This window comes from Hemitrygon akajei, chromosome 18 (assembly GCF_048418815.1).
Source record: "Hemitrygon akajei chromosome 18, sHemAka1.3, whole genome shotgun sequence".
Lineage (NCBI taxonomy): Eukaryota > Metazoa > Chordata > Chondrichthyes > Myliobatiformes > Dasyatidae > Hemitrygon > Hemitrygon akajei.
In genome coordinates, this window is record NC_133141.1 from 75,352,247 (window position 1) to 75,379,234 (window position 26,988).

General features: G+C 41.3%; 1 protein-coding gene across 1 annotated transcript in view; it reads right to left on the reverse strand.

The window, feature by feature from the left end:
- The window catches only part of LOC140741526 (complement C3-like), a 313,216-nt gene that overhangs the window by 224,694 nt on the left and 61,534 nt on the right, over nt 1-26,988 (reverse strand). The window contains exon 13 of the mRNA XM_073071820.1: nt 1,621-1,824. Within this exon, the coding sequence (XP_072927921.1) occupies nt 1,621-1,824 (204 nt within the window). The remainder of the gene's footprint in view (nt 1-1,620; nt 1,825-26,988) is intronic.

The following is a 26,988-nucleotide window of genomic DNA, read 5'->3' on the forward strand; positions in this document are numbered from 1 at the left end:
GCAATATTTGGGATTACCCCATAGGAACCAGGAAATATTCCTGTTACCGCTCAACGTATGATAGCCTTTTCAACTTTATTGGCCTGGAGAACCATTTTACTAAAATGGAAGGATTCTATTTTTTATTGGCTTTCCTCCATCATGTCCTGTTTAAGTTTAGAGAAAATAAGAAGTCAGACATTTGATACATCCTTTAAATTTGAGCAAATCTGGCAACCTTTTATTCAATATTTTCATTTGATTTGATTTATTACTACTCCAATTTCTTTTCTGAAGTGTTAGATTTGATCATAAAGTCTCTTTTCCTTTTTTTTTCGGTCATATCCATAGAATGGACTACCCAGTCCCTTTTTTTTTTCTTTAGTGTAGTGGGGTTTTTTTTTCTCTTTTTCAATCAATAATTTAAAGTTTTTTTTCTTTCTTCATGAACTGTTAAGAGGAGAATTAGTTGTCTTCTTTTTTATTATATATTATATGCTAGCTTAACACTATGTATGATTTTGATAATGTTTATTTCACTTTCTGTTTGTATTGTTTTTGATATATATATTTGAGATAACTCTCCTCTTGTCTATATTTATGATTGATAAAGAAAGAAAGAAAGAAAGAAAGACTAATCTGTAATTATCTTACATTTTCATCAGTTCCAGTGACTTTCCATCAAGCACATCCCATTTTAGACCAAATCTGATGGATCAAAATGGAAGCCAATACTTTTAATACTTTATGTGAAAGTGGACTCATTGGGACTGAGGTGGGTTGGGGGTCTGGAGTCCAGTTTTTATTTTGTATGTCAGTAGAGAAGTCCACAAAAGAGTGAGAAATCTCACACACTGAACAGAATGTGTGCAAATAGTGAAATGAGTTAGTGCAAGTTCTTCTTCTTAGTTAGCACACATCACCACTACCTGCAAGAATATATAATTTATCAAAACAACAAAAAAAAATCTTTTGTTAATGTACATGTGTTGTTGGCTGTAGAATCAGTTAATATGGCATCTTAAGATACCTATGACTTGCAGAGTCTCTTGTGACTAAATAACCTAATCCAAGATTTACATGATCTAAGCTATTTATTGCAAATTTATTAGTCCAGTTTGAGTAGTTTGAATGATAGGTGCTTTATACGGGCCCTTTTAACTTTAAGCAGTTGGTATCAATAAGTACATAATACATGCATTGTAGTTTTGTTTATTATAGTAACAGAACTTACCAGATAATATTATACACAGGAAGGAGTGATGGTGAAGGAGTTTTGGGAAGCATACATTACATACATGCAACAGCACTCATGTGGTGCTTCTGGTGTACCCACAACTGCATCTTTGCATCTGAATAACAGTGTGCAAAGTAAGGACACACTCTGTCCTTGTCAAACAAGTGATTTCCCCATTCTACTGTAAGGTCAAACATTGCTGCTAGCATGACTGAGAAGAGATCTAAAGCAAAGAAAGAGCCTTGTTTGACCTCAGTTACACTGGAATTGGGTCTAATTTGGACTTTCTCATAAGAATCATGGCTTATGTTATAACTCTTATTCTCAAGTATTGTTTGTGAGCCCCGACTACAGACTGAGCCTTATTCATACACTATCCCTGTTACAGAAAATAAGATACTTACTGTTCCCATGCATGTGTCCTTCACATCAATCCACACAGAATCGGCAACAAATTCCACCACTGATCCCTTTACAAGATAGTAGTAAACTACCAGTCGGAATGATGGAATTAAATTTGGTTTGATTGGAATTTTCAAGGTCATCATGACTTGTTTCGGCAGCCTCTCTTTTCTACCAAAGTTAATGATCTTCCCTTTGTTAATCAACTGGCAAAAGAGATTTAAAAAAATTAATTAAGACAAATGTAAATTTATTGAACAAAAGTCTGAAGTGATAGGTTTCAAATTACTGATCAAAGACTGATTCTTTTTCTCCTCTTTCCCTTTCTCATGGTTTAGTCTCCTTTCCAATCAGAATTTTTTCTTCTTCAGCCTTTTACCTTTTCCACCTATCACCTTCCAGTCTGTACTCCTCCCTGTCTCCCCACATTCTTATCCGGGCTTTTATCCCCCTTCCTTTCCAGTCCTGATAAAGGGTCTCAGCCCGAAACACTGATCGTTAATTCCTCTCCATAGATGCTGCCTGACCTGCTACATTCCTCAAGCATTTTATGTGCATTACTCTACAATACTGATTCTGTAACAAACCCAGACAAACAGAATGGAACAACCATCTGAGCGAATACAGCACTCATCCTCAAACTTGAATATAACCCACAGAGATTAATTCTATCATGTATGCTTTGTACATAATGTGTTCATAGTATAAAAAAAGTGTACCAGCTAAAGTGAGAATTTGAAAAAATGAAAAGCCCAGAGATATTGAACAATACAACACAGAGTATTTATATTGTCAGTAGGTGCTTAAGGCAGAATGTCTGGACACATGACACAAACAATTCTGCAAATCCTGGAATTACAGAGCAACAACCCCAAATTTCAGGAGGAATTCAGCAAGTCAGGCCAAGAACATTCATCAGGAGAATGTCTGGGCTCCTGTTATCCCCCTTCTCATTCTCACTGTTTTCCCCAAAGCTCTGTAACAGATCTGTACACCAAAGACTCCTTCTGATTCAAATTGACCTCTCTATTATCGGTAGTCCTTCGGATTCGAAGAAGACACGAAACCTGTGCGTGATGGAGTTTTAAGTGGAACAGCTGTTGCATAGGGGCAGTCCCACTCTCTCTGCAGAAGAGACCTTGATCCAATAGCATGGACAACCACTACAGTTGGAGACCTCCCCTGCTGCAGTAGATGACCAGGATGTCTAAGTATCTTGTTGTGCTTTTAGCGCTCTACAACGCCTGCTGGGCCTGCCTTCTTGACCGTTGGACCATTATTCCATCTCCTTCGCTCAGTCTGCCAGGGCCAGACTTCACACGCAGGGACAGACAGATCCCCTACCTCACCGAGGGTCAAAGACCCATCAGCTACACTCATCTGGTTTGGCCCGTCTGCCAAGACAGTTTACCGGGGTGTGGCCGCTGCACGTGTTACATCTACTTGGAGCCACAAGTGAGAGCTTACCGCCAGGTGAGGACCAAAGGTGGACGAGCTGCCTTGAAAAGGGCACAGCAGGCTTCCTCCCCCACCAGAGGTGCTACCCCTCCCTAGATACCTCGCTATTATTGCTCAACAAGCCACTGTTGTAGGCTGAGCCAAACTTTGCTCTTAGTACTCATTCAACTTTAGATAATATCTTCAGCTGTATTCTTGCCATCACACTTTCTTCTCATAACTCAAACTAAAATGCATTTGTATTCATTGGCAGATCTCTCAGTCTCGGAACATCCTAAAGTTACCTGCGTCCAATCAAGTTGTTCATCCCACGGTAAAATATATACCAATAAATGTAACACGGAGAGGTCACAGCAACTGTCATGAGATCTAAGTGCATCCTTCATCGCTGATCTCAACCCAAAATGTCAACTGTTTACTCTTTTCCATAGATGCTGTCTGGCCTACTGAGTTCCTCCAGCATTCTGTGTGTCTTGCTTGTTAATTGAGAGATCAAGGTTGCAAGCTCCTGACTCCATTGCCAACACATAACCAAAATGACTAAATCAACAGCTAAAAATTAGGAACCATCTAAAAATTGGTAAATTAAAATTAAATTGATAAATAGGTTTATTATTCGTGCGAGTACTGAGGTACAGTGGAAACTTATGTTTTGTATGCCATTCATATAGATCATTTCATCACATCAGTGCATTGAAGTAGTACAAGGAGGAAAAAAATGACAAATTGAGTTTAACACGGCCAAATGTGAAGTATTGCAACTTAGTAGGTCAAATGCCAGAAGTCATGGTACATATTGGTACCAACGACAGAGGTAGAAAAAGAGAGCAAGTCCTGAAAACAGAATGCAGGGCATTAGGGAGAAAGCTGAGTAGCAGGACCTCAAGGGTAGTAAAGTCGGGACTGCTGCTTGTGCCATACGACAGTGAGGGTAGGAATAGAATGAGATGGCAGATGAATGTGTAGCTGCTGAATTGGAGCAGGGGGCAGGAATTCAGATTTTTGGATCATTGAGACCTCTTCTAGGGGAGATGTGACCTGTACAAAAGGGACGGATTGCACTTGAATCCAAGGGGGATTCTTGCAGGCATGTGTACCAGAGCTATTGGGAGTGGTTTAAACTAATATGCCAGGGGGATGGGAACCAGTATGATAGAGCTGAGGATGTCAGCAGGTTTACAAGTAGATGATGTAATATGAATGTAAGGAAGGACAAGCCAATGATTGGGTACAACTGCAGACAGAACAAAGAGTTAAGTTGTAGCACAGAGGCAAAATTCTGAAGGGAGAAAAATGCAAAACTGAAGGTGCTATATTTAAATGTGCACCGCATTCAAAATAAGGTGGATGAACTCATGGCACAATTAGTGATACCCACAATGTCATACTGACCAATCTCTGAGTCGTGTCTAAGAATGTCATAGTTGGGAGTTTAAGATCAAAGTATATACTTTGTATCAAAAGCACAGGCAGGAAGGCATTGGTGGTGGTGTGGCTCTGTTGGTAAGAGATGGAATTACACCTTTAGAAAGAGGTGACATAGGGTCAGAGAATGTTGTATCTTTGTGGGTGGAGTTAAAAAAAACAACAAAGGTGAGAAAAAAACGTTATGGGACTCATATATAGGCCTCCAAATAGTAGCCAAGAGGTGAGGTTCAGATTTTGAAGAGAGCTGGGAAAATGATGTATTAATGATATCATAATTGTAATGGAGGGCTTCAATATGCAAGGAGATTGGGAAAATATGGCTGGTCAGATAGCAAGAGAGGGAATTTGTTGATAGCCTACGAGATAGGTTTTTAGAGCAGCTTGTGTTTGAGCCTACTCGGGAAAAGGCTGTCTTAGATTGGGTGTTGTATAATAATCCAGATCTTCTAAGGGAGTTTAAAGTAAAGGAATCCTTAAGAGACAGTGATCATAATATGATTGAATTCATACTGCGGGGTTCCATTGACGTCATCGTCGAGAATGGCTGCTTAAGTCACTAGCTCCTCCAGAAAAACACATATTTTGCCCCGTTAAACCATCAAATATAGTATTTTTCGAAAGTATTTGAACTGATAAGGGGGCAAGAATGGGGAAAAGAATGGAAATAAAAAAGCGACACTGCAGAGCCTGCGGATGAGAGGAGTGCAGCGAGCGGCTCTCCTACCCGACCGCGTGCTAGCAAGGATGACGCTTGGCCTCGTTCAGGTGAAGCACCCAATGTGATCAACATTTTGAAAGAGATAAGGGAGTTCCAGAAAGATATAAAACAGCAGCTACATGATATTAAGTCAGAGCTCGCCAATGTCAATCAAAAGATAGTGGTGGCAGAGACTCGAATTTAGAAGGTGGAAGATAGCATGCAAAACGTGGAACGGATACTAAGTAAGACGATAAAAATATTAAATCAACAAGAAGGTAAACTGCTTGACCTGGAGGGAAGATCATGGCGGAAAAATATACAATGTTCCCGAAGGAGTGGAGGGTTTATCTATGACGGAGTTTGTTGGAAAGTTGCTGCCGGACACGCTGGAGCTTCCCTCGACTATGGAGCTGGAAATCGAGAGAGCGCATCACGCACTCATCCTGAAGCCTACCTGAGGCAGAGAAGATAAGCCACGCTCAATAATAATTAAATTTCTTTGATACAATACCAAGGCGGAGATTCTACAAAGGGCCTGGGGTAAGAAGAGGGTGCTTTTAGACGCTAAATTAATATATTTCGACCAAGATTACCCCCCCCCCCCCGCAGTCCTGCAGAAATGTAAAGAGTACTCTGAAGTAAAGCGAATACTAAAGCAAGAAAGGATTAGATTTCAAACTCCATACCTTGCTAAACTTCGAGTGTTTTATCAAGATGGGATCCAACTGTATCAGACAGTGGAGGAGGCGACTACAGACATGAAGGCCAGAGGATTGCCAGTCAGCATGATCAAACCAAGGGAAAGCTTGGCAGAGGAATTATCCTGCTCTCTTTATTTGCTCACTTACTCCTTTCTCCCCCACCAAAATGAGAATATATGCGTATATGTGTATGTATATAATATATATATATATATATATGTGTGTGTGTGTGTGTATGTGTGTATATATATAGGAGGAGTACACAGGGAAATCTTTTCTGTGTCTGTGTAATGGATTTGTTCACTGACTTTTATGAATACTGCAATGGGGGTCTTCAATTCACAAGTAGGAGGGGTTATCCCCCACAGCTAGACATTTCCTCTAGCTCAACACAGGGTCATCCACCAGAGACCTCAGCCTTGGAATCACACCATCATTGCCTTTTTTGTTATTATTTGCGCTTCTTGGTTTTTATTTGTTCAGGGGGTAGATCGGTAAGTTTTATTCTGCTAATTTCAATGATACATTGACAGATAATTACAGATGGCTAAGGACAAAGTAAATTTCATTTCTTTTAATATCAATGGGCTATTAAATCCAATCAAGCGTAATAGAATTTTATCCAAAATGAAAAAGGTGCAAACCCATGTAGTATATTTACAGGAAACTCATTGAAGTGATAATGAGCATAGAAACCTAAAGAGAATGGGTTTCACTGATTTGTTTTTCTCCTCATATAAATCAGGACATAGGAGAGGAGTTGCTCTTCTTATCTCAAGTAAGCTAAATTTTGAAAAGTATTCGAAATGGGAGATAAAGAGGGCAGATATATTCTGGTAAGGGGGAGTATAGACAGAAATTCAGTTACTCTATTGAATATATATGCACCCCCAGGAAGTGATATTGGTTTCTTTCAGAAAATTACTGATATTATGGTAGTGGAAACAGAAGGTCTCCTGATATGTGGGGGAGACTTAAATTTACAATTACAACCAGATAGACTCTTCCAATAGAAAAACCTATGAAAGAAAATCCTTACATAAGAAAGTTAATACACTTTTTGAGGATGTTGGTTTAATTGATATATGGAGGGACCTTTTCCCCGACAGAAAGGATTACACTCATTATTCTGCTCCCCATTCTGTATATACAAGAATAGACTATTTCATAACATTTGGAAAAGACAAAGACAAAATAAACACCTGTGGAATTGGGACAATAGATGTAAGTGACCATGCACCTATATATTTATCTGTTGATTTTGACCTACAACCAAAGAATACTATTTGGAAACTAAATTCAAGTCTACTCAATGATCCGTACTTTAAGGAACAAATTAAAAAAGAAATTTTACTCTACTTAGAATTCAATGATAATGGAGAGGTTTCACCTCCCATTTTATGGGATACTCTGAAGGCTGTCTTAAGAGGGAAAATTATAGCAATATCTTCATATAAGAAAAAAATAAGGAATAAAACATTAGAGGAATTACAAAATAGGCTGAAGGAACTAGGGAAAAAACACAAATTGAATTTGGCACAGGAAACATTAGGTGAAATTTTTAAAAATTAGGAATGAAATCAATAGTTTGGCTATGCAAGAAATCAAGAAAAAATTAATGTTTCTGAAACAGAGACATTATGAAAGTGAATCTAAGTCTATGAAAATATTGGCGTGGAAACTGAAAAAAAAGATAGCAGAAAATACAATTCATAGAATTAAGAATCCAAGAATGAAAATGATAAAAAATAAGCTAAGTGAAATTCAAGAAGCTTTTGAAGTGTTTTACAGAACTCTATATTCCAAAGCTCCAGGGAGGAGCATAACCCAAATTGACACCTTCCTGAATTCTCTAGATTTACCCACTTTAAGCGAAGAACAAAATAGAACAATGACTACTGACATAACTGAAGTTGAATTAAAAGCTGCAATTAGTAGGCTTAAATTAAGCAAGTCACTAGGATCAGATGGGTATACGGCAGAGTGGTACAAAGAATTTAAAAATGAGTTAATTCCTGTTCTACTTCCCACACTGAACTGGGCTCTAAAAAAGGCACAAATGCCACCCAGTTGGAAGGAAGCGATAATCTCAGCTATTCCGAAAGAAGGCAAGGATAAAATGGAATGTGGGTCATTTAGACCAATATCCATCCTTAATGTACAAACAGGTGTTGTAGATTATAGATTATTTACCTCAATCATGGCCAAATGATTAGAGGAGTTCCTACCCATACCGATACGTAACGATCAGACAGGTTTTATATGACAATGCCAAACACAAGACAATATACGGACACTTCACGTAATGGATCATATACAAAAAAATAAAATCAAAGCAATAGGGATAAACGTGGACACTGAAAAGGCATTTGATTCAGTTAATTGGAATTTTCTTCACAGAGTTTTACATAGATTTGGTTTCCAAGACACAATTATTAAAACTATACAGACACTATATGACAACTCTACTGCTAGGATTAAAATCAATGGATATTTATCAAATTGTCTTACCCTAGAAAGGGGCATGAGACAGGGCTGTGTGTGGTCACCGCTACTCTTTGCATTATATCTGGAACCATTAGCTCAATACATTAGACAAAATGAAGATATCAGGGGAATTACTATTAAAGGGACAGAGCATAAATTGGCTTGTTATGCAGATAATGGGTTAGGATCAGTTCTGACGAAGGGTCTCGGCCTGAAACGTCGACAGTGCTTCTCCTTATAGATGCTGCCTGGCCTGTTGTTTTCCACCAGCATTTTGTGTGTGTTGTTTGAATTTCCAGCATCTGCAGATTTGCTCGTGTTTGCTGCTTTATAAAAGAATATTAACTAGAGGGAGATATTGCAATTCTCAAATGGTGTGCATATGACTCGGATTTTACGCCAAATAAACTGGATGCTAGATTTAAGGACTGGACAGCTACAGGAAGAACAGTTCTTCGCAATATAATGAAAGAAGGAACACTGTTCAGTTTTGAAATGTTTAAAGAGAAACACTTACTACAAAAACAAGACTTGCATTGGTATTTACAGATGTGACAATATGTTAATAGGACAGTTAAAAATGTAACCAAGGCAAGTACATGTTTGATAGATCTATTTAGAAAAGCATATAATTCAGATAACGATAGTAGAATCATTTCAAGCATGTATAAGGATTTGTCAAATCTTAAAACACATTCAACTTCATACATTAAAACAAAATGGGAGAAGGAAGGAGGGATAATTATATCTGAGGAAGAATGGACAACAATATGGAGGTATCAATGGAAGTGTACCAGTTCACAGAAATGGAATGAGTTCGGATGGAAATACTTGATAAGATATTTTATTACACCCTCTCAGAAATCCCATTATGATAGTAACCTTGCTGTTTGCTGGAGAGATTGTGAAAATCAAAATGCAAATCATTATCATATTTTCTGGGAATGCTCTGTTATCAAAGACTATTGGAGGGGGATACACAATGCCCTACAAGACATTTTTAAATGTGAAATACCCTTAGAAAGTAAGACCATATATTTTGGGTATATACCTCAAGAATGGTTGAAAAGAGATAAATATTTAATGAATATACTGTTGGTGGCTGGTAAAAAGACTTTTACTAGGAAATAGTTATCACAGGAGAGCCTAACTTTGAATGCATGGATAGAAATTACAATGGACATTTACAAAATGGAGAAAATAACAGCATCTGTTAATCATAAATTGAAACAATTCGATTCATACTGGGAAAATGGTTTAACTACAGAATGCCTCATAGGCCTGATTTTATTCTCACAAATCAATGAATATATTGTAGAAAATAAAGATCATTCCCTACTTGTACATAGTTTTTTCCTTTCTCTTGTTCTTTCTTTCCTCTCTTTTCTATAAGTGTATATCTCAGATAAATATGTGGAGATTTGCGGCATATATGATTATATGTACAATATCTGAAATACATCTTATGGAAATGTTTGTTTGATGATGAACTTCAATAAAAAATAAATTTAAACAAAATGTGTATTCTAAGTTCTGTTTCCACGCTGCTTGCCTGTGTTAACTCTGTCTCTTGGCCGCTTAGAATGGTGTATCCTAAATTTTGGTTCCGCGCTGTTGTTTCCCTGTGTTAGCTCTGTCTCTCCGTGTTAACAGGAGCATGGCATCTCGCCCGCTGTTCTCCTCAAGCTGCACTTGCACGCTGGTCTGCATCCCTGCTCTGCCTTGTTCTGCTGCCTGCCTACACTCTCCGTTGGCTTGGTGGTTAAACGCAGCGTTTCCACCGTAGTGATACGGGTTTGAACCATGGTCAAGCCTTCCTCGCTCCTCGGTTTTCCTCTGTCTAATCCTTGCTCCCCGGCCTTCCCTGCAACCGTTAATAAACATTTTTAGATTACTCTACCTCCAAGTCTGTGTCCTGCTTTTGGGTTTGCCCTGTTCCATTGCAACAGTTATATAAAGAATAAAAGGGAGGTTGAGTTAATACTGGACCACTGGAAAATGATGCTAGTAAGGTAGTAATGGGGTACAAAAATGGCAGAAGAACTTAATGGGTACTTTGTATCTGTCTTCACTGTGGAAGGCACTAGCAGTGTTAGAGAGCAGGAGTGAGTGCCATTGCTGTTACAAAGGAAAAAGTACTAGACAAACTCAAAGCTGAACCTGATGGATTATATCCCAGAATCCTAAGGGACCTTGCTGAAGAGATAATGGATACATTGGTCATGATCTTTCAAGAATCACTTGATTCTGGCATGGTTCCAGAGGATTGGAAAATTGCAAATGTCACTCCACTCTTTGAGAAGGGAAGACAAAAGGAAGACAAATTATAGGCCAGTTAGTATAACCTCAGTGGTTGGGAAAGTGTTGGAGTTGATGATTGAGGATGAGGTTTCGGGGTACTTGGAGACTAATGATAAAAGTCAAAGTCAGCATGGTTTCTGTCAATGGAAATCTTGCCCAAGAAATCTATTATAATTCTTTGAAGTACTCTAACAGATTTGAAATACAATGTTGGAAAGTGTATGGTCATGCACTTTGGTGGAAGAAATAAGCAGGCAGACTATTATTTAAATGGGGAGAGAATACAAAATGAGGAGATGCAAAGGGAGTCCTTGTGCAAGATACTCTAAATGTTAAACTCCGGGTTCTGTCAGTGGTGAAGAAGGCGAATGCAACAGAAACATAGAAACACAGAAAACCTATAGCACAATACAGGTCCTTCAGCCCACAAAGTTGTGCTGAACATGTCCCTACCTTAGAAAATAATTAGGGTTACCCATAGCCTTCTATTTGTCTAAGCTCCACATACCTATCCAAAAGTCTCTTAAAAGACCCTATCGTATCCACCTCCACCACCATTGCCGGAAGCCCATTCCATGCACTCACCACTCTCTGCGTGTCTTTAAAAAAAAACAACTTACCCCTGACCTCCTCTGTGCCTACTCCCAAACACCTTAAACCTGTGTCCTTTTGCGGCAACCATTTCAGCCCTGGGAAAAAGCCTCTGACTATCCACACAATCAATGCCTCTCATCATCTTATACACCTCTATCAGGTCACCTCTCATCCTCCATCGCTCCAAGGAGAAAAGGCTGAGTTAACTCAACCTATTCTCATAAGGCATGCTCCACAATCCAGGCAACATCCTTGTAAATCTCCTCTGCACCTTTTCTATGGCTTCCACATCCTTCCTGTAGTGAGGTGACCAGAACTGAGCACAGTACTCCAAGTGGGGTCTGACCAGGGTCCTATATAGCTGCAATATTACCCCTTGGCTCCTAAACTCAATTTCACAATTGATGAAGGCCAATAAACTGTAGGCCTTCTTAACCACAGAGTCAACCTGCACAGCTGCTTTGAGTGTCCTATGGACTCGGACCCCAAGATCCCTTTGATCCTCCACACTGCCAAGAGTCTTACCATTGATACTATATTCTGCCATGATATTTGACCTACCAAAATGAACCACCTCACACTTATCTGGGTTGAACTCCACCTGCCACTTCTCAGCCCAGTTTTGCATCCTATCAATGTCCCGCTGTAACCTCTGACAGCCCTCCACACTATCCACAACATCCCCAACCTTTGTGTCATCAGCAAACTTACTAACCCATCCCTCCACTTCCTCATCCAGGTCATTTATAAAGGTATAGAATTCCATTTGCCTTCTTAATAACCTGTTATTATAGGAATAGGTTGAATGAACTTGGCCTTTTCTCCTTGGAGTGACCGAGGATGAGAGGTGCCCTGATGAGAGGTCTATAAGATGATGAGGCGCATTGATCATGTGATAGCCAGAAGCTTTTCCCAGGGCTGAAATGGCTAACACAAGGGGGTATATTTTAAGGTGCTTGGAAACAGGTACTGAGGGTATGTCAGGGGGAAGTTTTTCACACAGAGTGATGGGTGCATGGGAAGCACTGCCGGCGGGGGAGGTGGAAGCGGATACAATAGGGTGTTTTAAGAGCCTCTTAGATAGATACATGGAGCTTAGGAAAAAAGAGGACTATGTGCTGGGGAAAATCTAGGCTGTCTCGAGAGTAGGTTTCATGGTCAGCACAACATTGTGGGCTGAAGGGCCTGTAATGAGCTGTAAATTTGTATGTTCTAAGAGAGGAATTGGCCAAAATTGATTGGAAAAGAACACTGGTAGGGATGATGGCAGAGCAGCAATGACTGGATTTCTGGAAGTAATTTGGAAGGTGCAGGATATATACATCCCAAAGAGAAAGAAGTATTCTAAAGGTAAGATGAGATTACTGTGACTAACAAGAGAAGTCAAAGACAACATAAAAGCCAAATAGAGCAAAAATTAGTGGGAAGTTAGAAGATTGGGAAACTTTGAAACACCAACAGAAAGCAACTAAAAGAAAATTAAGAAGGAAAAGATGAATATGAAAGTAAGCTACCCAATACTATTAAATAGGATAACAAATGTTTCTTCAGATTCATTAAGTGTAAAAGAGAGGCAGAGTAGATATTGGACATTTGGAAAATGATGGTGGAAGGGTAGTAATTGGAGGAAAGGAAATGGTGGATGAACTGAATCAGTATTTTAGAAACATAGAAGCATGGAAAACCTACAGCACAATAGAGGCCCTTCGGCCCACAAAGCTATGCTGAACATACCTTAGAAATTACCTGGGATTACCCATAGCCCTCTAGTTTTCTAAGCACCATGTACCAGTCTGGGAGTCCCTTAAAAGACCCTATTGTATCTGCCTCCACCATCGTCAGCAGCAGCCCATTCCATGCATTCACCACTCTCTGCATAAAAAAAGTTACCCCTGACATCTCCTCTGTACCTACTTCCAAGCACCTTAAAACTGTGCCCTCTCATGCTAGCCATTGCAGCCCTGGGAAAAAGCCTCTGAATATTCACACAATCAATGCTTCTCATCATCTTATACACCTCTATCAGGTCACCTCTCATCCTCCTTCACTCCACAGAGAAAAGGCCAAGTTCACTCAACCTATTCTCATAAGGCACGGTCCCAATCCAGGCAACATCCTTGTCAATCTCCTCTGCACCCTTTCTATAGTTTCCTCATCCTTCCTTTAGTGAGGTGAACAGAACTGAGCACAGTACTCCATATGGGGTCTGACCAGGATCCTATATAGCTGCAACATTACCTCTCGGCTCCTAAATTCAATTCCATGATTGATGAAGGCCAATACACCGTACTCCATCTTAACCACAGAGTCAACCTGCTCAGCTGCTTTGAGTATCCTATGGACTCAGACCCCAAGATCCCTCTGATCCTCATATTGCAAAGAGTCTTAACATTAATATTATATTCTGCCATCATATTTTATCAGTCTTTACTGTGGAAGACACTAGTAGTATTGTGGAAGTTCAAGAATGTCAGAGAGATGTGTGTGAGTTGCCATTACTAGGAAGACTGGGAAACTTAAAGGTCTGAAAGTAGATAAGTCACCTGTGACAGATGGTGTACACCCCAGGGTTCTGAAAGCGGTGGCTTTCAAAATGTTACTCCACTCTTCAAGAAGAGAGACAGGCAGAAGAAAGGAAATTATAGGCCACACACAAAATGCTGGTGGAACGCAGCAGGCCAGGCAGCATCTGTAGGAAGAAGTGCAGTCGAAGTTTCGGGCCGAGACCCTTCGTCAGGATTAACTGAAAGAAGAGATACTATGAGATTTGAAAGTGGGAGGGGAGGAGGAGTTCTGAAATGATAGGAGAAGACAGGAGGGGGAGATTAAGCTAAGAGCTGGAAAGTTGATTGGCAAAAGGGATACAGAGTTGGAGAAGGGAGAGGATCATGGGATGGGAGGCGTAGGGAGAAAGAAAGGGGGAGGGGAGCAGTAGAGGGAGATGGCCAGCAGGCAAGGAGTGATTGTGAGAGAGGCAGAGAGAAAAAAAGAGGGGAAAAAATAATAAATAAATAAGGGATGAGGTAAGAAGGGGAGGCGGGGCATTAACAGAAGTTAAAGAAATCAAAGTTCATGCCATCACTTGGAGGCTACCCAGATGGAATATAAGGTGTTTTTCCTCCAATCTGAGCGTGGTTTCATCTTGACAGTAGAGGAGGCCGTGGATAGACATATCAGGATGTGAATGGGATGAGGAATTAAAATGAGTGGCCACTGGGAGATCCTGCTGTCCCTCTCACAATCACTCCTTGCCTGCTCTCCATCTCTCTCTCTGCTCTCTCCATCCCCCTTTCTTTCTCCCTCGGCCTCCCATCCCATGATCCTCTCCCTTCTCCAGCTCTGTATCCCTTTTGCCAATCAGCTTTCCAGCTCTTAGTTTCAACCCTCCCCCTCCTGTCTTCTCCTATCATTTCAGATCTCCCCTTCGCATTTTCAAATCTCTTACTATCTCTTTTTTCAATTAGTCCTGACGAAGGGTCTTGGCCTGAAACGTCAACTGTACTTCTTCCTATAGATGCTGCCTGGCCTGCTGTGTTCCAGTAGCATTTTGTGTGTGTTGCTTGAATTTCCAGCATCTGCAGATTTCCTGATGTTTGTGTTTTTAAATTATAGGCCAGTTAGTCTAACTTATGTGGTTGTTAAGATGTTGGAGTCAATTGTTAAGGATGTGGTTTCGGGATACTTGGAAGTGCATCATAAAATAGACTGTAGTCAGCATGGTTTCCTTAAGGGAATTCTTTGCCTGACAAATCTGTTGGAATTCTTTGAAGAAATAACAAGCAGTATAGACAGAGAAGAACCTATTGATGTTGTGTACTTCAATTTTTCAGAGGCCTTTAACAAGATGCCACACATAAGGTTGCCTAACAAGCTATGAGCCCATGATATTACAGGAAAGATAGCATGGATAAAGCATTGGCAGATTGGCAAGAGACAAAGAGTGTGAATAAAGAGAACTTTTTCTGGTTGGCTGTGAGTGACTAGTGATATTTTACAAGGGTTTTTATTGGGGCTGTTTCTTTTTACATTATATGTCAATGTCTTGGATAACAGAATTGATTGCTTTGTTGCAAAGTTTGCAGATGATACAATGAGGGGCAGATAGTTTCTGTGAAGTAGAGAGGCTACAAAAGGTCCTAGACAGATTACAAGTGGCAAATGGAATACAGTGTTAGGAAGTGTATGGTCATACACTTTGGTAGCAGAAATGAAAAATTTGACTATCTTCTAAGTGGAGAGAAAATTCTAAAATCTGAGGTGCAAAGGGACTTGGGAGTTCTTGTGCAGGAATCCCTAAAGGATAATTTGTAGGATCAGTCTGCGTTAAAGGCAAATGTAATGTTAGCATTCATTTCAAGGGGACTGGAATACAAAAGCAAGGATGGAATGTTGAGGATGTAATGTTATAAAGCACAGCTGAGGCCTCACTCGAACTACTGTGAGCAGTTTTGGGGCTCTTAACAAAGAAGGGGTGTGCTGACATTGGAGAGCAGTCAAAGGAGATTCTCAGAAGTGACTCTGAGATTGATAGGTTTGTCATACGAAAAACATTTGATGGTTATGGACTGGTACTCACTGGAATTCAGAATAATGAAAGGTGACCTAATTGAATGTTCAAAGCCCTCCATAGACTGGATGTTGAAAGGCTGTTTCCTCTGGTGGGAGAGTGTAAGACCAGAGGACACAGCCTCAGAATAGAGGGGCATCCATTTAGAATGTAGATGGGGATAATTGTTTTAGCCAGAGTGTGGTGAATCTGTGGAAATTCATTGCCACAGACTGCTGTGGAGGCCAAGTCTCCATGTACATCTAAGGCAGAGGTTGATAGATTCTTGATTGGTCAGGTCATGAAGGGATACAGGGGAAGATTGAGATTGAGAGGGAAAATGGATCAGCCATCATGAAATGGTGGAACAGACTCAATGGGCCAACTGGTCTTAATTCTGCTCCTGAATCTTATGGTCTTATGGATAGGAAGCAGCAGATCTGATACTATGCCTGCATCAAAGCTCATGCTCTGTGCTGGTTTATACCATGGAATACAGGACCCTCATAGCAGAGTGCAGCTGGAATATTGAAACACTGTTAGCACATTGTCATCACAGCCTCTGGAGGCACATGAAAGATGAGCTATCTACCCAGGAGATCAACCTTGAAAACCTCATCACTCTGTATTGGGAAGCATCTTATGGAATAACCCTTCTAATGATCAGCCAGACTCCTAGTTCCATTCCTGGAACTCAGTTTAGGAAAATTTCCTTAAACTACCTCCAAAAATGGTGACTCCAAAGAACATGGACATTGGTGGAGAAATAGCTTGTGTGCCTACTGCAGAGCAGCCAAACACCAATTTATCAAATGCCCACTGTTTCTGGGACATCACCTCCAGGTAGAGACGAGGAACCTATTGTCAAACTCACCCTAGCTCCTTGTTCCAGCACCATAGACTGTCTGTCCTCTTCTACACTCCATTGGTTCTATACGCACAGGAGGCTCTGGTGGATTCCAACGAAGTGGGCAACTTCTTGGATTGGACCCTGTATATGCAGCTTGGACTCCTGACTATACCTATCCCTCACCCCTTCAGCATCACGCCCATTGACTGATGTTCCCCGGCAACTGGAACAGTCAGAACATGCACATGGCTTGTGCACATGAGCATCAAAGAGCACAATGAGTCCATCCAATTTCTCCTGATCAACTCATCCAACACTTTTCTCATCCTGGGTCACTACTCACAACCCTCACTTACCTGCTCATCTGGTGAACTGATGGTTTGGGGATCCACCTGACGGACCACCTGCCTACAAGCAAACTCAGTTGACATCACCCTGCAAATCCATGGAGATGGAGGAAACACTTGACCACACCAAACTCCTACAGGAACATCATGACCTAACCCTTACCTGCAGTAAAAAGGAAGCCAGCATCCTGTTGCCTGACAGAAAACTCAGCTGTGCAATAGACATCCTCTCGGGCATCACCACTCCCCAAGGCCATCTGTTCCCTCTCTCTCCTCCTGAGTACCAAGCCATGAATAACTACATTGCTGAAGCACCACAGCACCTCTTCATTCATCTAACCCAGTCCCCAGCCTGTGCAGAAATTGCCTTTCCTAGTCCCCCGCCAGATTTCATTAGGAAGTTTAAGGTAAAAAGACCTTTCAGAGGCAGCAAAACATAACAGACTTCACCCTGCAACTTGAGAGGGAGAAGCTAGTCGGAAGTATTGGTATTACAGTGGAGTAAAGGGAAATCAGGGAGGCATCAGGGAAGAGCTGACCATAAGACCATAAGATATAGGAAAAGAATTAGGCCATTTAGCCCATCAAGTCTGCTCCACCAATTCATCATGGTTAATCCATTTTTACTCTCAGTCCCAAAGCTCCTGCCTTCCTCCCCATATCCCTTCATGCTTTGACTAATCAAGATCTATCAACCTCTGCCTTAAATATAGATAAAGACTCGGCTTCCACAGCTGCTTGTGGCAAGGAATTCCACAGATTTGCCACTCTGGCTAAAGGTATTCCTCCTCACCTCTTTTCTAAAAGGACATCCCTCCTTTCTGAGGCTGTTTCCTCTTGCCTGAGACTCTCCCACTTTAGGAAACATCCTCTCCACAATCACTCCATTAAGACCTTTCACCTTTTGATAGGTTTCAATGAGGTCCCCCCGCATTCTTCTGAATTTTAGTGAATACAGGCCCAGGGACATCACATACTCTTCATATGACAAGCTGTTCAATCCTGGAATCAGTTTTGTGAACTTTCCTTGAACACTTTCCAGTTTTAGCACATCCTTTCTAAGATAAGTGGCTTAAAATTTCTCACCGTACTCTAAGTGAGGCATCATCAGTGCTTTATAAAGCTTCAGCATTACGTTCTTGCTTTTATATCTTAGTCCTCTAAAATGAATGCTAACATCGCAGTTGCCTTCCTCACCAGACTCAACCTTGCAAGTTAACCTTTAGGGAATCCTGCACAAAGAATCCCAAGTCCTTTTGCGCCTCATTTTTTAAAAAATTTTCTCTCCATTTAGAAAACAGTCAAATTTTTCATTTCTTCTACCAAAGCGTATGACCATACACTTCTTGACACTGTATACCATCTGCCACTTCTTTGTCCTAATCTGTCTGTCCTTCTGCAGCCTCTCTATTTCCTCAAAACTATCTGCCCCTCTATCTATCTTCGTACTGTCTACTATCTTTGCAAAAAGCCCATCATCCAAATCATTGATACGTAATGTAAAAAGACTCAATCCCAACACAGATCCCTGTTGAACACCACTAGTCACAGGCAGCCAACCTGTAAAAGTTACCTTTATTCCACCTCTTTGCCTCCTGCCAATCAGCCACTGCTTTATCCATGCTAGAATCTTTTCTGTAATACCATGGGCTCGTAACATGTTAAGTAGCCTCATGTGTGACATCTTTTCAAAGGCCTTCTGAAAGTCCAAGTTCAAAGTTGATTATAAGGGGACACTAGCAGGGATGATAACAGAACTGTGATGGCTGGAGTTTCTGGGAGCAATACAGAAGGTGCAGGATAGATACATCCCAACGAAGAAATAGTATTTTAAAGACTGGATGATGCAACATTGGCTGGCAAGGCAAGTCAAAAACAACATAAAAGTCAAATAGAAGGGATATAATAGTGCAAAAATGAGTGGGAAGTCAGAGGATTGGGAAGCTTTTAAAAGCTAGCAGAAGGCAACTAATAAAGCCATAAGGAGGGAAAAGATGAAATATGAAGGTAAGCTAGCCAATAATATCAAAAGGATACCAAAAGTTATTTCAGATAAAGTGTAAAAGAGAGGTGAGAATAGATAATGGACTGCTGAAAAATCACACTGGAGAGTTAATAATGGGGACAATGAAATGGTGAAATAATTAATTAAGTATTTTCCATCTGTCTTCACTGTGGAAGACAGTAGCAGTATGCTGGAAGTTTGAGAGGTTTAGGGGACAGAAGTGAGTTCAATTGATATTACTAGGGAGAATGTGCTTGTGAAGTTGAAAGTTCTGAAGGTGCGCAAATCACCTGGACCAGATGGTGTCCACTCCAGGGCTTTGAAAGAGGTGTCTACGGAGATTGTTGAGGCATTGGTAATGATCTTTCAAGATCACTAGACTCTGGCATGCTTCTGGAGGACTGAAAAATTGGAAATGTCACTCCACTCATCAAGAAGAAAGGATGTTATAGGCCAGTGAGCCTGACTTCAGTGGATGGAAAGATGTTGAAGTCCAATATTAAGGAAATGAGGTCTCAAGGTACTTGGAGGCACATGGTAAAAATAAGACTTTCCTTAAAAGAAAATTTTGCCTGACAGATTTGTTGGAATTCTTTGAGGTAATAACAAGCTGGATAGATAAAGGAAAATTGGTGGATGCTGTGTACTTGGATTTTCAGAAGACCTTTAACAAGATGCTACGCATGAGGATGCTTAATAAGTTAAGAGCCTATGGTATTACAAAAAAAAAACTGGCATTGATGAAGCATTGGCTGATTGGTAGGAGGCAATGATTGGGAATAAAGAAAGTCTTTTCTAGTTGGCTGCCAGTGGCGCTCTGCAGAGGTCGGTTTTGGAACCACTTAATTTTATGTTATACATTGATAATTTGGATAACCAAATTGATAGCCACATTTATAGACAATACGAAGATAGGTGAAAGGGTAGGTAGTTTTGAGGAAGCAGGGAAGTTGCAGAAAGACTAGATTAGAAGATTAGAAGAATGGGCAAAGAGGTGCAAAATGGAATATAGTGTTAGGAAGTGTTTGGTCATGCATTTTGGTAGAAGGAACAAAAGCACAGACCTTTTTCTAAATGGGCAGAAAATTCAAAAACCTGAGGTGCAAAGTGATTTTAGAGTTCACATGCAGAATTCCTTATGGGTTAACTTGAAGGTTGAAATGGCAGTGAGAAAAACAAATTGAATATTAGCATTCATTTTGAGAGGACTGGAATATAAATGCAAAGATGTAAAAGTGAGATTTCACTTGAAATATTGTGAACAGTTTTAGGCCCTTTAAGAAAAAGTGAGCTGACATTAGAGGCTTCAGAGGAAGTTCACAAGAATGATTCTGGGATTGAAAGGGTTATCATATGAGGAGTGTTTGATGGCTCTGTGCCTGTACTCACGGGAATTCAGAAGAATGGGGGAGATCTCATTGAAACCTATCAAGTGTTGAATGGTCTTGATACAGTGGAAGTGGAGAAAATGTTTTCTATGGTGGGGGCTAAGACCATGCGACAGAGGAGCAAATTAGGCCATTCAACCCATTATCCACTCCACCATTTCAACATGACTGATCCCAGATCTCATTCAACCTCATACATTTGCCCTCTCACCATACTGTTTGATGCCCCTATCAATCTGGAGTCTATCAAATTCCATGTTGAATATACACACAGATTTGACCTCCACTGCAGCGTGTGGCAATGCATGCCACAGATTCACCATGTTTTGGCTAAAAAATTCCTCCCTACTTCTGTTCTAAAAGACTATAAGACCATAAGACATGGGAGTAGAATTAGGCCATCTGGCGCATCAGTCTGTTCTGCCATTCAAACATGGCTGATCCTTTTTTCTTCTCCTCAACCCCAGTTCCCGGCCTTCTCCCTGTAACCTTTGATGCCACGTCCAATCAAGAACCTATCAATCTCTGCCTTAAATACACCCAATGACCTGGCCTCCACAGCTGCATTTGGCAACAAATTCCACAAATCAACCAAAATTTTGCCCCTAAATTTTGAATCTGTGCCCTTTAGTTCGGGATACACCCACCAAAGCAAACATCCTCTCCAGATCCACCTTATCTATATTCAATGAGATCCTACTGCACTCTTCTAAATTCCAGTGAGTACAGCCCCAAAGCTGCCAAATTATGCCCCATATGTTAACTCCTTCATTCCCAGAATAATCCTTGTGGAATTCCTCTGGACCGTCTCCAATGACAAAACAACCATTCTGAGATAAGGAGCCCAAAACTGTTGTCAATATCCAAGTACAGCATGACTAGTGTTTTATAAAGCTTCAGCATTATCTCAGGCAACACGAGTGAATCTGCAGATGCTGGAAATAAATAAAAACACAAAATGCTGGCAGAACTCAGCAGGCCAGACAGCATCTATGGGAGGAGGTAGTGACGACGTTTCGGGCTGAAATCCTTCATCAGGAGTGAAACCTGATCAGGAGTCACTCCTGATGAAGGGTTTCAGCCCGAAACGTCGTCACTACCTCCTCCCATAGATGCTGTCCTGGCAACCAAGTAGTGGCAACCAAAAAAGGCCTCTTTTATCCCCAATTGCTAGCTCCTGCCTGTCAGCCATTCCTCTATCCATGCCAGTATTTTTCATGTAACACCATAGGATTTTATCTTGTTAAGCAGCCTTGTGTGAGGTACCTTATCAAATGCCCACTGAAAATCTAAGTAAATAACATCTACTATCTCTCCTTTGTCCATCCTGCTGTTACTCGAAGAACTCTAACAGATATTTCGGGCAGGATTTCCCTTCACGTAAACCATGCTGACTTTGACTTATTTTATCATTAGACTCCAAGAAAACCGGAAACCTCTTCCTTAATAATGGACTCTTAACACTTTCCCAACCACCGAGGTTAGACTAACTGGCCTATAATTTCCTCTCTTTTGTATTCCTTCCTTCCTTAAAGAGTGGAGTGTCATCTGCAATCTTCCAGTCCTCTGGGATCATGCCAGAATTAAATGATCCTTGAACGATAATGATCAATGCATCTGTTATCTCTATGGCAACTCCTTTCAGGACTGGGATGTAGTCCATCTGGCCCAAGTGACTTATCCACCTTAAGCACTTTTTCCTTTGTAATAGTATTGGCACTCACTCCTGCTCCCTGACACTCATGGATTGCTGGCATACAGTTAGCATCTTCCACAGTAAAGAATGAACAAAGTACTTTATAAATTCATCTATCATTTCTTTATCCCCCATTATTACCAGCATTATTTTCCACCACTCACCAGCATTATTTTCCAGTGGTCCAATATCAGCTCTCACCTCCCTTTTATCCTTTATATAGCTGAAATATTTTTTCCATTCCAGCTTCATATTATTGGCTAGTTTGCTCTCATATTTCTTCTTTCCCTCCTTACAACTTTTTTAGATGCCTTTTGAGACTACACTGGCTCGGCCACGTCTGCCGCATGCAGGATGGCTGCATCCCCAAGGACATCCTATAAGGAGAACTCGCCACAGGATCCCGGCCCATAGGGCACCCACTGCTGCGTTACAGGGACGTCTGTAAACGTGACCTGAAGTCTGCTGATATCAGGGTGGACACTTACGAAGATACAACTGCAGATCGCTGAACCTGGCAATGCATTGGTAATCGCATTACCAATGCAGAGGAAAGACAAACTCGACTGTGGTTGGACAGAAGAGAGAGAAGGAAAGCTGTGGAAGTAACTACCCAGCTGCAGCCATTAACCTTCGCGTGCAGCAGCTGTGCCAAGGACTGCCGCTCAAGAATCGGCTTATTCAGCCACAGCCGACGCTGTACCACACTCAATTGAATCCTAAACCAGGCGCATCCATTGTCTACTTAGACAGATGGAGCTATTAATTTGCTGGATTTTAAAAGCCTCCCAATCATCCAACTTTCCACTGACTTTTGCTACCTTGTGTGCTCTTTCCTTTGTCTAGCTTTGCTATCTGAGAACCTCTTCTTCTCGGGTCATATCTATCCTGTGCCTTGTCCTTCAGTCACCTCTGTTCTGCCATCTTCCTCATCAGTATCCCCCTCCAATCCACCTAGGCAAGCTCCTTTCTCATGCCTTTGCAATTCTCTTTATTCCATTGCAATACTGATACATCTGACTCATTATGAGAGAGGTTCTGGAGGATTGGAGGGTTGCAGACATTCTCCCTTTATTCAAGAAAGGGAGTAGAGATAGCCCAGGAAATTATAGACCAGTGAGTCTTAACTCAGTAGTTGGTAAATTGATGGAGAAGATCCTGAGAGGCAGGAATTATGAACATTTGGAGAGGTATAATATGATTAGGAATAGTCAGCATGGCTTTGTCAAGGGCAGGTCATGTCTTATGAGCCCGATTGAATTTTTTGAGGATGTGACTAAACACATTGATGAAGGAAGAGCAGTAGATGTAGTGTATATGGATTTCAGCAAGGCATTTGATAAGGCACCCCATGCAATGCTTATTGAGAAAGTAAGGAGGCATGGGATCCAAGGGGAGTTTGCTTTGTGGATCCAGAACTGGCTTGCCCACAGAAGGGAAAGAGTGGTTGTAGATGGGTCATATTCTGCATGGAGGTCGCTGACCAGTGGTGTGCCGCAGGGATCTGTTCTGGGACTCTTACTCTTTGTGATTTTTATAAATGACCAGGATGCGGAAGTGGAGGGATGGGTTAGTAAGTTTGCTGATGACACAAAGGTTGGAGGTGTTGTGGATAGTGTGGAGGGGTGTCAGAGATTACAGCAGGACATTGATAGGATGCAAAACTGGACTGAAAAGAGGCAGATGGAGTTCAACCCAGATAAGTGTGAAGTGGTTCATTTTGGTAGGTCAAATCTCATGGAAGAATATAGTATCAATGTTAAAACTCTTGGCAGTGTGGAAGACCAAAAGGATGGGGTCGGAGTCCATAGGACGCTCAAAGCAGCTGTGCAGGTTGACTCTGTGGTTAAGAAGGCATATGGTGTATTGGCCTTCATCAATCATGGAATTGAATTTAGGAGCTGAGGGGTAATGTTGCAGCTATATAGGACCCTGGGCAGACCCTACTTGGAGTACTGTGCTCAGTTCTGGTCACCTCACTACAGAGAGGATATAGAAGCCATAGAAAGGGTGCAGATGAGATTTACAGGGATGTTTCCTGGATTGGGGAGCATTCCTTATGAGAACAGGTTGGGAGAACTCAGCCTTTTCTCCTTGGAGCGAAGGAGGTTGAGAGGTGACCTGATAAAGGTGTATAAGATGATGAGAGGCATTGATCGTGTGGATAGTCAGAGGCTTTTTCCCAGGGCTGAAATGGTTGCCACAAGAGGACACGGGTTTAAGGTGCTGAGGAGTGGGTACAGAGGAGATGTCAGGGTTAAGTTTTTTACTCAGAGTGGTGAGTGCGTAGAATCGGCTGCCGGCAAAGGTGGTGGAGGCGGATACTATAGGGTCTTTTAAGAGACTTTTGGATAGGTTCATGGAGCTTAGAAAAATAGAGGGCTATGGGTAAGCATAGTAATTTCTAAGGTAGGGATATGTTCAGCACAACTTTGTGGGCCGAAGGGCCTGTATTGTGCTGTAGGTTTTCTATGTTTCTCTCATCTGAAACTGCAGTATGATTTCAATCATATTATGATCACTGCCTCCCAAGGGTTCCTTTACATTAAGCTGACAAGTAAAGCTGTGTTATTACACAACACTCAATCTAAGGTAACCTTTCCCCTAGTAGTGTCAAGCACTAGCTGTTCTAAAAAAGCCATCTTGGAGGCATTCTACAAATTCCCCCTCTTGTGATCCGACACCAACCTGATTTTTTCAATCCCCTTGTATATTGAAGTTCCCCATTATAATTGTGACATTAGCCTATTACATGACCTTTCCAGCTCCCTTTTCAATCTTAACCCCACATCTTTGTTACTATTTGGAGGCCTATGTATGTTCCCATAATGTGTTCCCTCACCTTTGCAGTTTCTTAACTTCACTCACAAAGATTCTCCATTCTCTGACATTATGTCACCTCTTTCTAAAGATGAAATTCCTTCTCTTACCATCAGAGCCACACCACCGTCCATGCCTTCTTGCCTGTCCTTTTGATACAAAGTATATCCTTTGATGTTAAACTCCCAACTACGACCTTCTTTCAGTCAATGATATCCACAATGTCTAATTCTCTAATTGTGCCACGAGTTCATCCACTTTATTCTGAATGCTTTGTGCAATTAAATGCAGCACCTTCAGTTTTGCATTTTTCTCCCTTCTGAATTTTGCCTCTGTGGTACAACTTCACTTTTTGTTCTGTCTGCAGTTGTACCCAATCATTGGCTTGTCCTTCCTTACATTCATATTACATATTACATCACCTACTTGTAAACCCTCATCCTCAGCTCTGTAATACTGGTTCCCATCCCCCTGCCATATTAACTTAAACCACTCAACAGCACTTGCTGCTTGCAAGGATATTGGTTCCCCTTGGATTCAACTGCAATCCATCCTTTTTGTACAGGTCATACCTGCCCTAGAAGAAGTCCCAATGATCCAGAAATCTGAATCCTTGTCCCCTGCTCCAATTCTTCAGCCACACATTTATCCACCACCTTATTCTATTCCTATCCTCACTGTCACATGGCACAGTCAGCAATCCCAAGATTACTGCCTTTGAGGTCCTTTTTCTCAGCTTCCTTCCTAACTCCCTGTATTCTGTTTTCAGGACCACCTCCTTTTTCTACCCATGCTGTTGGTACTAATGTGTACCACGACTTCAGGCTGCTCGACATCCCTTTTCGGAATATTGTGGACATGTTCAGAAACATCATGGACCCTGGCACCTGGGAGACAAACTACCATCCGTGTTTCATTTTTGCATCCACAGATTTGCCTATCTGTCCCCCTAACTATTACCGGTGACATCCTCTTCAGTTTCCTGCCCTTCTGAGCCACAGGGCCATCAGTTCCAGCAGCATAGCCACTATTGCTTCCTCCAGGCAGGTCATCCTCCCCAACAGTACTGAGAATGGGGTAGTTATTGTTGAGGGGGATGGCCACAGAGGTGCTCTCCACTATATGATGTTCTCCTTTTCCTCTCCTGACAATCACCCATTGATTCTCAGACCAGAGGCCACAGAATTGAGAGATGTCCATTTAGAACAGAGATGAGGAGGAATTTCTTTAGCCAGAAGGTGGAATTCATTGCCCCAGGGCGACTGTGGAGGACAGGTCATTGGGTGTAATTCAGGCAGATCTTGATAGGTTTTTCATTGGTCAGGGTGTAACAGATTACAAAAAAAAGGCAAGAGAATGGGTTGAGAGGGAAAATGTATCTGCCGTGATGAAATGGCAGAGCAGACTTGATGAGCCAAATGGCATAATTATGCTCCTATGTTTTATGGCCTTGTGGTCTCATGGAATCTTCTTTGTCAAAAAGAACGATGGAGGTCTTCGTACCTGCATCAACTGCCATGGACTCAACAGAATTACCATTAAGAACCATTGCCCTCTCTCTTTGATAGATAGCAAACTTGAAACACTCTGCTGGGCCCAGATCTTCACCTATCTAGATCTACATAGCACATACTACCTTATCTGCATCCAGCAGGGGGATGAGTGGAATTTCAGCATTCATAACATCCACTGGCCATTACAAATACTTAGTGATGCACTTCACATTTTCCAACAGTCTGGCCATTTTCAAAACTTTCATCAATGAGGTTCTCTGAGACATGCAATTTAAGTACAGTATTGTGCAAATGGCTCAGGGACATATATATAGCTAGAGTCCCTCAGACTTTTGCACAGCATTGTAGTAATTTTATGTATTGCACTGTACTGCTGCCACAAAAAAAATCATTACATATGTGAGTGATGGTACACCTGATTTTGATATGGGGGCACCTAGAGCCAGTTGTCAGGTGTGTCTTACACCCCTCCTGTTGCACTCCACCCTCACCATTCCCAACATCTATTATGAACTGAGAGTGGGAAGGGGGCAGG